Source organism: Syngnathus leptorhynchus, chromosome 13 (assembly GCF_054491065.1).
Source record: "Syngnathus leptorhynchus isolate UIUO chromosome 13, UIUO_Slep, whole genome shotgun sequence".
NCBI classification, from domain to species: Eukaryota; Metazoa; Chordata; class Actinopteri; order Syngnathiformes; family Syngnathidae; genus Syngnathus; species Syngnathus leptorhynchus.
The window spans coordinates 8,838,183-8,854,087 of record NC_141207.1 but is presented as its reverse complement, the minus strand read 5'-3'; the positions used below and the strand labels follow the sequence as shown (position 1 = coordinate 8,854,087).

General features: G+C 50.8%; 2 protein-coding genes across 2 annotated transcripts; one reads left to right on the top strand and one right to left on the bottom strand.

Annotated features, from left to right (window-relative positions):
* Position 1: 1 nt before the first annotated feature.
* Positions 2 to 14,123, bottom strand: wwc3 (WWC family member 3). The gene is made up of 21 exons (XM_085928447.1): positions 13,342 to 14,123; positions 8,363 to 8,472; positions 8,001 to 8,204; positions 7,722 to 7,798; positions 6,963 to 7,042; positions 5,129 to 5,258; positions 4,774 to 4,935; positions 4,646 to 4,707; positions 4,249 to 4,548; positions 4,095 to 4,184; positions 3,472 to 3,992; positions 3,179 to 3,299; positions 2,988 to 3,071; positions 2,551 to 2,637; positions 1,824 to 2,019; positions 1,581 to 1,751; positions 1,340 to 1,483; positions 1,110 to 1,277; positions 583 to 912; positions 392 to 519; positions 2 to 193 (listed from the first exon to the last, which is right to left on the bottom strand). The coding sequence occupies exons 1-21, from the start codon at positions 13,485 to 13,487 to the stop codon at positions 121 to 123; spliced, it is 3,384 nt and encodes a 1,127-aa protein (XP_085784573.1). The 5' UTR covers positions 13,488 to 14,123; the 3' UTR covers positions 2 to 120.
* A 966-nt stretch (positions 14,124 to 15,089) lies between these two features.
* On the top strand, positions 15,090 to 15,888 carry cldn33b (claudin 33b). Its single transcript, XM_085928457.1, has one exon. The coding sequence runs from the start codon at positions 15,090 to 15,092 to the stop codon at positions 15,738 to 15,740; it is 651 nt and encodes a 216-aa protein (XP_085784583.1). The 3' UTR covers positions 15,741 to 15,888.
* The last annotated feature ends 17 nt before the right edge of the window (positions 15,889 to 15,905 follow it).

Genomic DNA, 15,905 nt, shown 5'->3' with positions numbered 1-15,905 from the left:
GTGTGTGTGTGTGTGGGTGGGTGGGTGGGTGGGTGGGTGGGTGGGGGGTTGGGTGGGTGAGTGCGTGTGAGGAAAGTAGCACAAATACTTCATGTCATGTGACGCGGGAGTGGGCGCACGTCACACATCGTCAGCCGGTAAAGGAGGTACGTGTATGTTGAACCTTGGTCTGGTGAAAAAAGCCATCTTCTCTCTATGGACATATTGAACCCGAGTCACAAATACTGGCAGAAGATGCAAATGTTGCAAAAAACAAAAAAACAAAAACCCTGTTGACCCAACTAATTGTGCCTTTTCATTTTCTTTTGCATTTTCTGTTTTAATGTGATGGCCGGCAGTTCTGGGCCATAGACACTTGGGTGATGAGGAGGTGCGGGTTGGTTTGACTGACCTGAACGTGTGAACGGGAAGCGGCTCCTTGTGGCTCTGCCCCCTCATGTGCAGAAGCTCTTTGGACGCCTTCCTCAGCCTCCTGCCGACCTCCTCCTCCTGACGCTGCTCCTGCTCGCTCTGACCTGCCTGCAACCACGGAAGAAGCTCTCAGAAACCACCAGCAAAATGTCGCGCCTCGGTGACACCGACCTGTCTGTGCGCCTCTCTGAGCAGACAGCGGAAGCGTTCGTCCCTCAGGGCCCAGTGGGGAAGCTCTCCGGGTTGGCGGGGCGGCGGCGGGGGCTCCTCCAGACGCAGTTTCAGCTCCCTGAGGGCGTTCAGCTCCTCGCTCAGCTGCCTCTGGCGCGTCCTGCAGGCCTGGAGGTCCAGCTCCAGGTCCAGGGAGGTGCGCGTGGGCTGCTCGGCTAGCGAGGAACGGTACGACTGCTGCTTGTAGCGCAGCGTCCGCCGCTCCAGCGTGTTTCGGACAAAGGGCGTTTTCTTTGGTAGGGTGGAGCTGTCGCTGTCGCTGCGGTACAACTGGAAGTGGCATATTTGATTTGTAGCATTTTAGCCATAGCAGCTATTGATTAGCATGGCGTCAAAGTGGTTTGTTTGAACGACCGAATGCAGTCTGGAATGCGTTCATTATGGCGTACATACTAAGACGCGTGATTTAAGCTTTACGAGCTGTTTTTTTTTTTTTTTTACGACATCTTTTAAGAGCCGCTACTTACCCTGCAGACGTACTGACTGCGGGCTCCGGGAGAGAAGGTCTGTGAGCGCACAATAGTGCTGCCCCGCATGAAAGGCGCGGCATGGCCCCAGCGAGCCCCGCCCCTCTCTTTGCCTCGCACTCGCACCGCCTCGGGAAAGTGTCCTTCCGTCATGGTGGCCTTCTCCACCTGCCGGGATGCCAAGTTTAAAAAAAAAAAACTAAAAAAAAAAAACCATCTTGCCGCCTTACCTTGAGCACGGCCACCTTTCCCAGCATCCGTTCGCTGGGCGTGCTGTTGCCGCAACCGCTGTCCACCGACTCGGCCTGCAGCCTCGGCAGCGGGTCCGAATCCGGGTCGGCGTCAGTGCGGGACAACATGGCGCATGAGCTCTCCTGGGGATAGTGAGAAATCCATTTCACTCACATGACATGGAAATGTTTGAGCAATATACATCTGTGGATTTGACTCTTATTCTGAAATCATCTTTACCGGAGCTCTCGATCTCTGCTCATCCTCAGGCCCATCGTGGGGTCGCCGCTGACCCTGACCCCTCGCCTCGAGTCTCTGAGGCTCCGCCCCGCTGAACATTTGAACCCTCAGCCAGTGGTAGACCATCTCTGCACTCCCCTCGCATTCAGCTAGGCCCACCTGTGCTCGGCCCTACACACACGCGGCCGCGATTTACAACCGTGATTTTCAAGACAAAGCATTTTTTTCCCCCCTTTGACCTACCAGGAGCTCCTCCTGAGCCTGCGGGCCGAGCGAGCACAGGGACAGCTGCAGGGCACAGCCGGCCAGGGCGTTGACGGGCACGGGAACGCGGAAGCCTTCGTTGAAGCTCACGTGCGTGTGCGCCTCCAGAGCCGTGCAGCAGTAGAAGGCGCAGGCCCGCCCTGCATCCGGCGGAATCAGGTGCACCTTCACGAAGCTGCCAACACGCAGAGGTCAGAAGAGGTAAGGAAAAGCAAATGACTAAAACCAACACTGAAAATACATTTTGACAACAATATTATAACTCTGCCACACACACACACACACACACACACACACACACACACACACACACACACACACACACACACACACACACACACACACACACACACACACACACACACACACACACACACACACACACACACACACACACACACACACACACACACACACACACACACACACACACACACACACACACACACACACACACACACACACACACACACACACACACACACACACACACACACACACACACACACACACACACACACACACACACACACACACACACACACACACACACACACACACACACACACACACACACACACACACACACACACACACACACACACACACACACACACACACACACACACACACACACACACACACACACACACACTTCTGCACTCGTCTGACAAATAGACAACAACGCCGGAGTGACCGGACTCACACTTTGTATCCGTCCCTCACGACGGACCTGCTCAGATTCCGGAGCTGGAGGAGATGGAGACGCAAGGACTGGGAGGTAGACTCCCACCTGGAACGCAAACAACGAGAATGTGCAGGTGAAATTTGGAAAAATGAAAATGTCAATAAAAACAATCGGAAAGTAGTGAGAAACTTCAATTACAGCTCAGGCCATGACAGTGGCGCCATCTGGTGGCATTCTGGTGTCATGCCGTGACGAGTCTCATGCTTTGCAGTTAGAAAAACAAGTTGGGGTGGGTAACAATTACTCACACAGTTTGATAATGTGGCCCCCCTGGCGTTAGTATAATCCAGATTTATTTGAAGGAGATGTCACAACTTCTCAGTAAGCCACAGATGGGCCTCGCCACAGTTGCTCTATGCAGAGGATAAAGAATAGACGTAGGGAAGGAAACTCACAGCAGTCCCAGCTGGATCTGCGTCGGCTCGCCGGCCGACCACATCTGCTCCTTCAGGTAGGACATCTCTTCAGATTCCTCCGCTCTGGTGGAAAGCACACGGAATATTTTTTAATAGATGTACTTTTTTTTTTTTTTCGCACAACTCGACTTTAAATCCATATGTCCGTGCATCTGCGGCCCTCCACTCACCTCCTACCCCAGGCCTCGAAGACGCCGCTGTCTGTGGCCAGAGCGTCCTCGGAGATGCCCGCCGAGACCCTCCTGGTCCTCCTGCTGCTTCTGCTGCCGCTGTTGCCGCGCAGAGTCACTCCTACACATGACAGTTGAAGTGCGTGTGTGGCACGGTCGACCTTTCCGTGCGAGCGGACAAATGTTTGCACAACGCGTGTACACGAATGGATGGACAACATATGTTCACGTGTACGTGTGACTGGAACGTGGAACCATCAAACGTTTTTTTTTTTTTTTTTGAAATGACTCACCAGTTGAGTTGAAAGGCCCCTGAGAGTCTCTGTGGTTCTTTGCGTCCAGAGGGTGCGCGGCGGCGGCGGCGAGGGCGTCCTGCTGCGACTGGGCGCGCAGACCCTCCAGCAGCCCGCGGCCCGCCTGCTCCATGTACTCCTCTGTCATTTGCGTCAGTGGGCAGTCCTGAGACGTGGAGTGGTAGGGCGTGTCCATAGGCGAGCTGGGCGGCGACAGCGAGGACAGCGACGAGCGCGACGACAGCGAGGCCAGCGACTGCGGCGTGTCGTGAGCGCGCTTGGCCTTGCTAGGTGCGACCGGCTCCGGCGTGTACGCGTCCCTGGATGCCGCCTCCGGGGGCGGGGCATAGCGCAGGTGGGCGTCGGCCGGCTCGTCGTGGCGCTCGTACTGAGGTACGCCGTAGATGTCGCTGAAGCTGATGGAGCTGAGGGAGCCCCGGCTGGACGCCAGCGAGCCGCGGCTGGACGCCAGCGAGCCGCGGCTGCTGCTGGACGACACCGTCAGGGAGCTGGCAGATAGGCTGGCAGACACGCAAATGAAATTTCAAGAGAGGATGAAGTGACGAGAGCTTCATAGAAAATATTTGGAATTGATCTGGAAAGCTCTACACATGATGACACACCTCTTGAGCTGTGAGTGAAGGTAGGTGGTGATGCGCGTGGCCTCCTCCAGTTGTCTCAGCAACACATTTCTCTTCTCCTGCTGCAGGAGTCTGGACGCAAACATGAAGCAGTTACACGGAGAGTCGAGTTGAGTCGAATAGATTCGAGGCTGACCTCTGATTGGCTCCTTGACTCTGTGAGCTGTGAGCCCTCTGCACTTCCTCCTCCAATCGGCAGCGTTCCTCCTCCAGTTGTCGCAGCGTGTCGGGACCGGGTTCGGGACTCTGACCGGGATCGGGAGCCCGATCGGGATCTTGGGCCTTCTTGTGCTGCTTGCTGACCATGATGATGTCGTGCAGCAGAGCCTCCTTCTCCCGCAACAGCTGCATGAAATCTCGGTCCCGGTCTGCTTCGGCTCGGCCCGACCAGCTCTCGCTGTCTAGCTGGGCCAGCTGGTGCTGGATACTCTGCACCCTGGTGGACACATAGGTGACCCGCACTCATTAAATAAATATTACAGACATTCCATTTTTTGAGGTGGAAGTAAAAACATATCCAAAAAAACACTTACTTCTTCTTGGCCTCCTCGTACTGCCAGTTGACTTTGACTTTGTCCACCGTGTGGGAGGAGTCCTGCAGACAAGACGGCCGTCAGTAAACGACTCACAGGTACGACTCAGGTGAGGATGAGGGCACGACCTCTCCCATCATCATGTCCGTCTGGCAGCCGGCGTCGCAGTATTGCTGCTGATGTTCGCCCGCCATCGTGGCCCCGCCCCCTCCGCTGCTATTGGCCACCTCGCCGGCTGCGTCACCCGCAGACAAGCTGCTCTGGAAGTTCACCGTCATCTTGGCCAGGCTCTAAAATAATCAAAATATTGATAATTAATCTCATGAAGGACCGAAGAAGTTGCAAATAAACAAATGAGAATTTGCCAGTGAGTCAGCGGCTTTGTCATGTGGGAATTCTTTTTTTTCTTGTCTGGCGGAATGAGTGGAACGCGCCAGTTGACTCACACGTCTGGAAAGACGTTGAGCAGTGACTGAATCGCACCTGGATGAGGTCCTGCCTCTCCTTCTCGCCGGCGCTGATGGCCTTTTTGATGCTGCGCAGCTCATTGAAGATGGCCTGGGCCTCGTCCAGCTTGTAATTGGTCTGACTGCACGACATCTTGCGGTCGATCCTGAAGCGGGGACAAAAACATTGACTTCAAGATATTTTGGATGATATATAAAAAAAAAAAAAAAGATAAAACATGTTTCCGTGAATCAACTCGCAATATTGAGGAAAAAAAGTTTCAATGGTTAATATTGATGACAAAAAAGATTCTCGCAGATTTGAACCCGAGACGAGTTTTGCGACTCGAACGTGGACATCCTATTGTTCAGGCTGCTTTTCAAGTCAGTGCGTATCCAGTGTCTACTGTGCTTCAAAGTACCTTTTCATCATTCAACTCCAGAAAAACAAAAAGGAACCAATCTGCCGCTGTGGCCCTGAGGTGAATCGGCTTATGTTCTATAGTATGGTTGCAAGGGAGGATGGGGGGGGGGGGCACTGGAAGGGGTGGGGGTGAGGAGGAGGGAACCCTCCTCCACCCCTGTCGCCGGGTCTGGCACGTGGCCGCCGTGCTCACCGCAGCCCGCTTCCTTCACGGCCCTTCAACAGCAGGTAGTGTTCAGCCAGCCATCAGGCAACAAGACCTGCTTTGTTCAGACCCCCAACACCCCCCCTCCACCCTCACCTCCATCACAAACCCCCACACACACACACACTAGCAAGGCCTTGGAGTTTATATGCTTATAAGAAGGGGGGGGGGGCGTACTAAAAAAAAAAAAAAAAAAAAGGAAAAAGAAACATGCTACTAGAGTTAAGTTATACATTCTGAGAATGAAGTCATGATCCAAAAATATCATCGGGTGTAATTGTCACCGATGGCAATTTGACTCCAAAAAGGATCATTTTGGAAGAAAAAAAAAAAAAAAAAAAAAAATTCCAAGACAACAGCTCATATAATATGAATGAAAAAATATTCTCGGAAAAATGCAGTTTTTACAAAAATGTGAATTTACAAGGATAAAGTTCTACTAAGATTTGTAATAAAAAAAAAATCTAACTTTTACGAGAATAAAGGCTAAGTGTATTCTCTTTCATACAAATACAAAAGAAATTCCACAGAAATGCGCAACGACGATGCGAACAACGTACGCCCCAATCTCGGTTGGAGATAAAAGGAGCGATTGTGTCGGCAAGCCAGTCAAAAGTGTGCGTTTGATCTGATGCCACACAGTGTGGATGGACCGCGTCAGTGCGGACCACGTATTGCCCCCCCCCGCCCCGCTCGTCACAAACACAAACACATTGTGCACAGGTTATTCTGGGAACGTGTGCAGTTGTGTACATCTGGCAGATAAGCCAGTCAGGAAGTGCTGAGGAATTTGCTCGCAGATATCTCGCTGCACTGTTTTCCAAACTGTGCGCCCCCCCCCCCCCCATTCACTTCCTCTCCTTGGCTCCCTGCACTCTACTGGTGCATCCTCTTCCTGAGGTTGGGACCCCCCCCCCCCCACACACACACACCTCCCACTCCCTTTTCCAGGGACCCTCCATTTTCAGTTCCTCAACTTACTTTTATTCACTTTCTCCCGTTTTGTCGTGCTGTTTAGCGAGCGCGAGCCAACAAGTGGAAGTTAGCTAAACCTGACCAGCGACGTGCGAGCTAGCCTCTAAAATGCTGGCATCCATCTTTTTTTTTTTGGGAATGACAAAAGAAAAATTGCGTGTCAGTGTTTTCCATATTTGGAAAGTCGAAACGGAGAGTGAGAGCGCCGAGGGGAAAGGGTGGTGAGGAAGAAGGGTGTTGACGAGGAAGGGTGGCGGTCACACTCACTCCTGCAGCGTCTCCACGCCCATTTCCTTGTACTGCAGCTCCTGCCTCACCTGGGCCAGCTCGTGCTTCAGTCGGGAAAGCTGCAAAGGCCACGAGGACCGGGAAAAGGGCAGACCATTAGGTTTCCTCTCCATTTAAAGTGCACGCTCAGCACTATCACACCCAATTCTCTATCTGATAAGAAAAATTGGGATAAAAGCACCAGTGAATAGAGTAAATATATTTTTTTTAAATCCAGGACAAAGCCCCCTCCATGGCAATCAATTAGTCTCATTAAATCAAATGATTGCAGACACAATTTCCTCAATTAACGGGACAATTCACGATTTTACATTTGAATCGCAATGAAAGAATTTCCCGAAAGACGAGAAAAGCTTGGGGTGGCGCCGCTCATCAACGTGACCGCCGCCCGTGTCATTTCATTATTCATTATTTTGTTTTTCTTTTTGGGGTCAACTGACTGCCGAGTACAGCGGCGTCATGCGGATTGCGCTGCCCTGGTCTTGAGGACACTTGGAAGAGAAGTATTAGGACACCTAAAGGGAGATGAATGTGCTACATTAGCGTCACATAGAAGCCAACATATGAGCCGCCTGGCCGTGACTCTTTGATGGTGAGATCATCCTCATCCTCGAGAGGCCCCGGGCCACGGTATCCTGTCGGGGCAACACCCCGCCAGCCCGGCCCGGCCGCCCAGCTGTCCCCGCCGCCCCCTCTGCCCCGGTGGCAGCCCATTGTTCTCCCTTGATAATGACTCACCCGCTCTCGCCTACAAGCCACTTCCACTTTGATTTGGTCGGGGTCGTATTTCGCGCCTGAGGACGAGCCGGAGATCGCTATGGACACACACGAGAAAGAAAGCAGAAGGGGAGGGAGTGAGTCGCGGCTTGCTGAGGGCAGAATCTGAGATGAAACCAAAATACAAAAATAAAAACAAATAATAATATTTGGGTGTTCCGGATCTACTCTGCCAACAATTGTCATGGTAATTGGTCGCAGCCTTTTTTTTAATGTCGTCGACCACGTTAGCTTTCTCACCGCTGCTCGCAACGGAGCGGCTGTCCTCGGAGAGCTCGTGGAAGAGCAACATTTCGCGCTGGGCCAGCTCCAGACGCTGCTGCTTGACCAGGTACATCTCCTTTTTGGCTCGGAGAGCCTCCTGCGCCACCACCAGATACTCCTTCAACATGCGCTCCTGCTCCTGCCGCCATTGGGTGCGCGGGTTCTCGATCTGCGTGGTCTCTGAGGGACGCCACAAGGGGAGACCGCCACCAGTGAGACTTCCACAGCAACCGGAGACTAAACCTACAGGTATCGGGTACTCGAAGAAGACCTCAATACCGACCTTCCGATACTTGAAGGTGGGGGGGGGGGGGTACAGATCGTTGTCGGCTACTCACTGTTGATGTGGTCGATGTAATAGACGCCCACTTGTTGGTCGTAGACCTCCTCCCAGCCGAGGGGCAGCTCATCTCCGACGCAGTCGGCGAAGGTCAGCGGCTTGGTGATCCTGAAGAGACGACATTAAAACGGACTGATTGAGCGATGGATTGACACTCCAACCAACAATACAGTCCAAAGTCTCAGTCGTCCCGATCCTTCCAATGAGCAACTCTTTTTGTGAATGGTCGCGTGTCAGCCAGGTGACAGACAGGTGAAAGTGCGCACGCACAGACAACAAGGAGGCAAATGCCTCATTTCAAGTGTTTGCTCAAGGTAAACACACTCAAGTTATGTCTGCACACACAAACAGGAGGAAGAACACTCTTGGGAAGTCATCCCAACTATCCAAACAAAATGAAAAAAAAGACACATTTCTTGACGGAGCCTTCCAGTCTACATTTTAAATGACTTCTATATCAGCCCGTTAGCAATTTAATTTCTCTGGTTGTTGTTGTTCAACGTCACCATGTTGAGGGGGGAAAAACATGTCCGCTTGCAGATTCTAATCATACTGCATGTGAATGTTTGCTTTGTTCCGCAGTCTTGTGACGGCGTGGTCACTTCTGTCTCTCAAAAAAAAAAAAAAAAAAAAAACAACACACACACACACACACACACACACACACACACACACACACACACACACACACACACACACACACACACACACACACACACACACACACAAGCCAGGCGTGCATATTTGTACATGCGGCAAAACGAGTTGTCATAGTGACACAGTGACATCCAGTGACCCAGTATCATGGACAATAAAATAAAATAGTCTTTAATTTCATCTCAAAATAAATTGACAAAAGTATTTTAAAGCGGTGTGTGTGTCTTGCGCATTCCATACATCGGTGTGGCGAAAAAGAGTTTTCTGAAATTAGCCAAGGCAGACTCGCAAGCATGTCCAGCTGTGGAGCGACGCTTTCGCACCTTCTATGAAAAATATATTTAGTTGTCAAAAGACATTTGCTAATTCTAGAATAATCCAGCCCGGAGGATATTTCCATCCCGTGCCAGCCGCTTTTTGCCCGGCGACGGGGTCGCTCGCCGCTGCGGTGGCGTGAGAAAGGCATGTGAAACTGGAGTCCAGAAATTCTCCAACATGCGGAATCTCCTCCGTTTGTTTTTGGTAGAAGACAAATATCAATCCCAAATTAAATCTTAAATTTTAATTAGCAACTTGGAAGCACCCCCACCCTCCCAGCCCCTCCATAGATGGCCCACAAAAAGGCCACAAGTGGTGCCGGCCTGAAAATTCCATTGTGTGTTTAAAAAAGAAACGTGAAAACAACTTTGGGAGGAATGTCACTCACGCTCGGGCCCCGTCTGGGTGCAGGATTTCAGAGCACGGCTTAAAGCAGCTGATATGCAGACGGAATCTGCTTGTGTGCCTTTATGTGTTAAATCCGATAGAAATAGGCCTCCTAAAAGTAGCGTCCAAGAGATGAGGGTGGGCGCTGTGTGCTGGGAATAAAAGTCTCACTGCTCTTATTTGGCCAGGAGAGTTTTGGATGGTGAAAAGATTGTAGCGCTTTTGCTAACTAGCGTAGCATCACGACCGGGATGAAAAAAGGGGCCCAGTTAGAAATTCATTGATGCTGTCCAAAAACTGTAAGTTCGATTCGACGGAATTGGAATGGGGTCGTTCGCCTGGAGCACAGCTAAAGTGTCGAGGCGATGACTTTTTCTACTTTTCAATAAGAATTGTGCACCAACGTGGAACAATAGAGGCCCTGATAGCTCGCAGAGTTTGGCATGTCCTGTTTAGGTTGCATTCTTCTGAGCGGGGCCCCGTTTAACATTTGGGCCTCCGTCACCCTTTGACTCCTCAAAGCGTATTTTTTTTGCACCCCAATATATACAATATATCAAAATTTTCAACCCCCCCAAAAAATGGCTGAATGTCAAACAGTCAAAAAAGTTTGTAAATTGAAAATAAATCTATTTAGGCCACTTGACAGTCAAGATAGCACGGTGTTAAAAAGCATCAAAAGAGCACACGGGCCAAATGACACGGAGCTGAAGCGACGCCCCCTTGGCACATAATGAAAACAGTGTGGGAAGCAAAATAAAAGCGGGGTTCAGCGCATGTGAATAACCTCTGGGCGCCTGCGAACACAGCTCACCCTTTCCAGAATAATTGAATTTGGTGTGCTTTGTGCGCTGGCATAATGGCATCCCTTTGCCGGGCGCAGGCTTGCATAACAGAGCTAATAGAGGAGGCCCGCCGGGACGGGCCGCGGACACGTGGGAACCACCCCACCCCACCACGCCACGGCCACTCCCCCTTACACCCGTTTCTGACGCTTTTTTTCTGAGGCTGCGAGCGAGCAAGCAAGCCCCCGGGCATTCGTGTTGAACATGCCAAGCATGACGCTCATTCCACTGGAACAAAAAAGACCCACGCAGCGGCGTGAGTCAGCGATGGCGTCCCCGAGTGAACTGAGACCCCCGCCCCCAGTGTCCTCTAAGACAAGCAGATGTGATTATTTTCATTGAAATACAAATTGTGCAAAAAAATTCAATTTTTTTTTATATTTTTTGGGGGAAAATACTAAATAATTATTCATCCAATTTATTATTATTTTCTTTTACGAATATCCTGAAACATTGAAACCCTTAAAAACTCATTTCAACACTATTTATTTGAGGAATGTTTTGAAGTGGTCTCAATTGTAACCCCGACAAGGTCAACAAAAACCATCTGCTCTACCGAGGAATCCCTTCTGTGCGTTCTTTGCACCTTAACCCAATTTTTCGCGACATGCCGCCAGCTCACGCAAACATCCAGTCAGCGAGCGCACGTCAACGCTCGGCATCAACCATTGACAATTATGCTCGGCCTTCAGTGGCTCTTGTGTTTTTCGCCGGCGGGCCAGTCAGCAGACTCTCGGCCTCACACTCATCAGGAGACCAATCTCGCTGTCCTTGCAGACGATTTTTATTTTTCCACATAGTGGAGGCTGTTTTATTGAAGGACAAGAATCCTGATGTGCAGGTTTTTCGAGACGCCGGTCGTTTGATGGACAATTTTATTTTTGCTTTCGAGCAAAAATCTAAGTCACAACAAGGAGCGGTTTGGCAGAAACACATGTCGACATATCTGACAACACTCGGGCGTATAGATTCTTTATCCTCTGCAAAGAACAACTATCATTACTGCAGTTTACGGCTACAGAGGTGTCCCAAATCCGGTCCTCGAGGACCGCTACCCTGCATGTTCTAGATGTTTCTCTGTTTCAACACCCCTGATTGAAAGGATCAGGATGGTTATCAGGCTTCTGTAGAGCTTAGGGTCGGGTCGTTGGAGGAGGGAAACATCTAAAACATGTCGGACAGCGGTCCTCGAGGTTTGGACACCTCTGTACAATTGGCATTTGTGCTCACAGATCAGATTACTTGCGAGTTACTCAATCGGTCCAGTCACGGTAACGCCGCTCGCGATCGTATAGCGTCCAGCAGGACTAACTGCAGGCGAGTGGCAAAAGAATGTTTGGAATTTTCGCCATTCGTCCATTTTCAACAGGGCTTATCCTGTTCAGGGTCACGGGGGGAGGCTGGAGTCTATCCCAGCTGACTTAGCGTGCGAGGTGGGACCCACACCCTGGACTGATGACCCGTCAATCAGGCGACTCACACACAACCATTCAATTCTGCTGGGAAGAGTAGAATCGGCATTTAATTGGCAAAAATGATTCTTTTCAAAAGTCCTGATGTCGGGTTCAATGACACCAAAGATGAAGGATTTCTTATAAAATTGTACGTGTTGTATTTTGATTTATTGAAAGGTCAACATGGGCTTGCGAAAGGAGGCATTCCTTCAATGGAGAAAAAAATCGATGAATCACTGGAAAACCGCTGATGAAGCAAAAACTGGTGAGAAGCTCAGGTTTTTCTAATCTGGATGACGCGCTACTTCTGCATTCATTTTGTTTGAATCACTTGAAACAAGCGTCATATTATGGAAAAGTCACTTTTAAATACGAGTCTGGGATGTACTCACGGCCGCCTTTGCGATGTATTAAAGCTTTGTCGGACTTTGATGCGAATGGCTGGCGCTGGCAATATTTCATATTTATTTAAGGATGATTTTACATTCCTACTCACACACTTCCCATGCAAGATGCAAAATTCACTCCTAAACACTGGACTCGATCAAATCTGTATTCTTCATTGACCCAGCAAAAAAACGGAGACAGGACCGCCCCCTCAAAACAGGCTCATTTCAGCAAGAGAAGGATCAGGGGGGGAATATCTCTGGTTATTTTGACGCAAGACACCTTTTGGGATTTTTTTCAAAGTGGGGGGGGGGGGGGGGCACAATAAGTTTCTTTCAAACGACCAGTCTTCGAATTTCCGATCCATCCTCAAAAGTGCTCGGTGGATTCCCAGTCTCGCATCCTCCCCGCGGCTTTTCCCAGCGGCACAACTTTAGCAACATTCCTGACATAGTTTTGCCTGGATTTCTGGGAGATGGAGTTTTCACGGCCACGCAGTTACAAAAGTGGCAGTCTCACACACATTTTTTGTTACATTGGAAATAAAGCATACAGAAAAGGAGGTGACAATAGTGTTAGGGGGGGGGGGGGGAGATGCTGGAATGCTGCACATCAATGGAAGACACACACACACACAATTAAATACACACTTTCATACACTTTGATGAGTTGATCGTATTTGGGAGAAGGCATTAGAGAGAAAAGATAATCGGGCTCGACTAGAGAATTTGGAAGAATACAAGTCTCTGGAAGTCTTTGTCATCAACACACACAAGGGGAGTGTGTCAAATGGGAATGTTTGAAAAGATCAATTGTTACTTTTTAACAAGTCAAAACCAGGAACGGTTTAGTCGCGTGAGTGATGAAGGAATGTTCATTTGTGTGAACAAGCAAAGCATCATTCTGACACTTTTTCGAACGTCTCTTACCGATCTCTGGGGTCTATCCACGACGTTTGCCGAGTGTTGTGGTCGATGAAGAAGACTCTTCCGTCATAGTCTCGGGCTTCCTCCCATCCGGCGGGCAGCGGTAGCTCGGAGCTCTCTCGCCGTTTGCCGCCGCCCGGCCACGGCATCGCGGCTGGCCGCCGCTGCTGAGCGGAGGGCTCCAGCCCCGTTGCTTCTTTCCTTCCTTCGTCGTCGTCGTCGTCGTTTGCTCTCAGTGTCTCCCCGGGCCGGCCAACCAGTTGCTCCTCTTCACCGCATCGCGGCCCCACGATTGAAAAGAGCAAAGTTTGGGCTTTACAAAGAAAGAGGAGGAGGCGGCGACGGTACTCTCACGGTGCTCTCGCCTCCATGTTGGCCTGATCCCTCCGCCACCATGTTTCATTCCTCCGTGTCCTTATTCGGGCCGGGGGTGGATTTGCATAAACGGACGGACGTGCGGGGCGAGCTCGGCCACTCTGTCCAATCCCCTCCTCTTGTCTGCCTCCTCCGTGTCCACTTTAAAACAGCCCCTGTTTAAAAAAAAAAAAAAAAAAGGAAAGAAAAAAAAGTTTACTTTTTTTGAAGTCGGTCACTCGACTTGACTTTGGCTAATTAATCCCCGCTAATAATTTATTATTTCCTCTACAAGCTGTTGAATCGTGTCATTAAACTCCGATAATTCCACTTAAATTGTTATTTAATTGACTGTTTTGACCATCGAAAGCAAGATTAATGACAACTCGGGAAAAAAAAGTTTCCTCAAAACAAACAAGTTTTCCCTCCAGTGCAAACTCTGAGCGCTTGAATCGTTTTACATATACATTGACGCCATCTACAGCACAACGTGAATATTGCACCCATTTTGTCACTCAATGACGTCATGTGTTTTTTACCGTCATGGTAGTTGCCTATGAAAAAAATAAGCGTATTTTGACGAAGAAAGGAGATGACCATACAGATATCTGTTCTCAAATGCATAAAATAAAATTGTAAAGTAGAGTAGAGTGCACCACACTACAGTACAGTAGAGTACAGTAGTAACTGAAAACCTATTTAAGTTGGAAAGTATTTGTACTCAGTTACTTCCCACCAATGGTGTGTGTGACTGTGAGAGCGTCACTGCAGTCAGCTGAGCGTTTGTTCTCCACCTGAGGGGGAGTTTATCTCTGCATTCTTATCTCCTGCATGGCTTATGAGTGTGTGTGTGCCACATCGCATCCATCTCACATCCTAACGGTGATCCACAGTCTCCTCCCACTGGCCATATTTGCACCCATATGGACACTCCACAATAGGCCGCAGTGTTGCACTAAAAACATGCTTCATAAATCAAATAAAACTAGTGGCTGCTGGTAATCCTGCAGCTAAAAGCAGAGGAGGGTTGCGCCGTTGTGGAAGTGGTCACATCCAAATTCAATTAGGTCTGTTGCAAATGTCCGACTTGGACCACTTCGGCCTGTTCATTTTTGGACATAATTATGTTTTCCATGTATTGTAGGCAAACAGAGTGATACGGACAGTTCCGTCCAGAAACTTAGCAGTGCTTTTGCAACGGACAAGTGAACGACTCTGCCCACGCCGCCCATTGGCACAGGAAGCAGGGAGGGCTGCAGAGGGGAGGGCCGTGGTGCCCCTGCTGGCCTTCCTCCCCTCCCTCCAGTAGAGGATGAGCGCTCCTCTGAGTGGCAGCACTTGGTGCCAGGAGCTCCCAGGCCCTCCAGCCTCTTAGCAAGCAGCTCTCGCTCAAGCCGATGGAGGGGTGCGCCTGTCGCGCCCTGGAGCTGCCGGCCATGCTGCTGTACGCCGGCGCCTGGCTGTGCGTCCTGGGGGCGGTGGTGTCGCCGCGCTGGCTCAGCATGTCCACTTCCATGCTGCCCGTGGAGAGCTACGAGCTGGGCCTGTGGGAGACCTGCGTGGTCCAGGACACGGGCGGCATGGAGTGCCGGGCCTACGACAGCCTGCTGGGCCTCTCGCCCGATCTCAAGCTGGGTCGTGTGCTCACCTGCGCCTCCCTGGCGGTCGGTGCCCTGGGTTTCGTGGTGGCCATCCCCGGTCTGTCGCTGGTCAACGGCTGCGAGGAGGACGGCGCCAAGAGGACGCTAGGCACAGCGGGCGGGGTGCTGGGCATGCTCTCCGGGGTTCTGTGTCTGATCCCCGTCTCGTACGTGGCGCACGTGACCGTGGTGCGCTTCTTCGACGACGCGCTGCCGGACGTGGTGCCCCGCTGGGAGTTTGGCGATGCTCTGTTCTGCGGATGGGCGGGGGGCTTCCTCCTGGCGCTAGCCGGGCTCCTCCTGGTGCTCGCATCCCGCTCCACCGGCCGAGATCCGCCCCCTCCCGCCGGCCCGCAGCGGAGGTACCAGGTGATGAACACGGTGCTGGCCCGGGCAGAGTACGTATGAAGGCCCCGTGACTGGAAAACATCGCAATCAATCAATCACTTCTAAAATGTACATAGACGTGTAAATAGATGACTAGATGCTGCTCTCGCTTGTAAAAACGATAGAAAAATCTCTTGCTCCTCTATCGGTGGAATCTTTCAAGATCAAATCTTCCGATTGCACTCA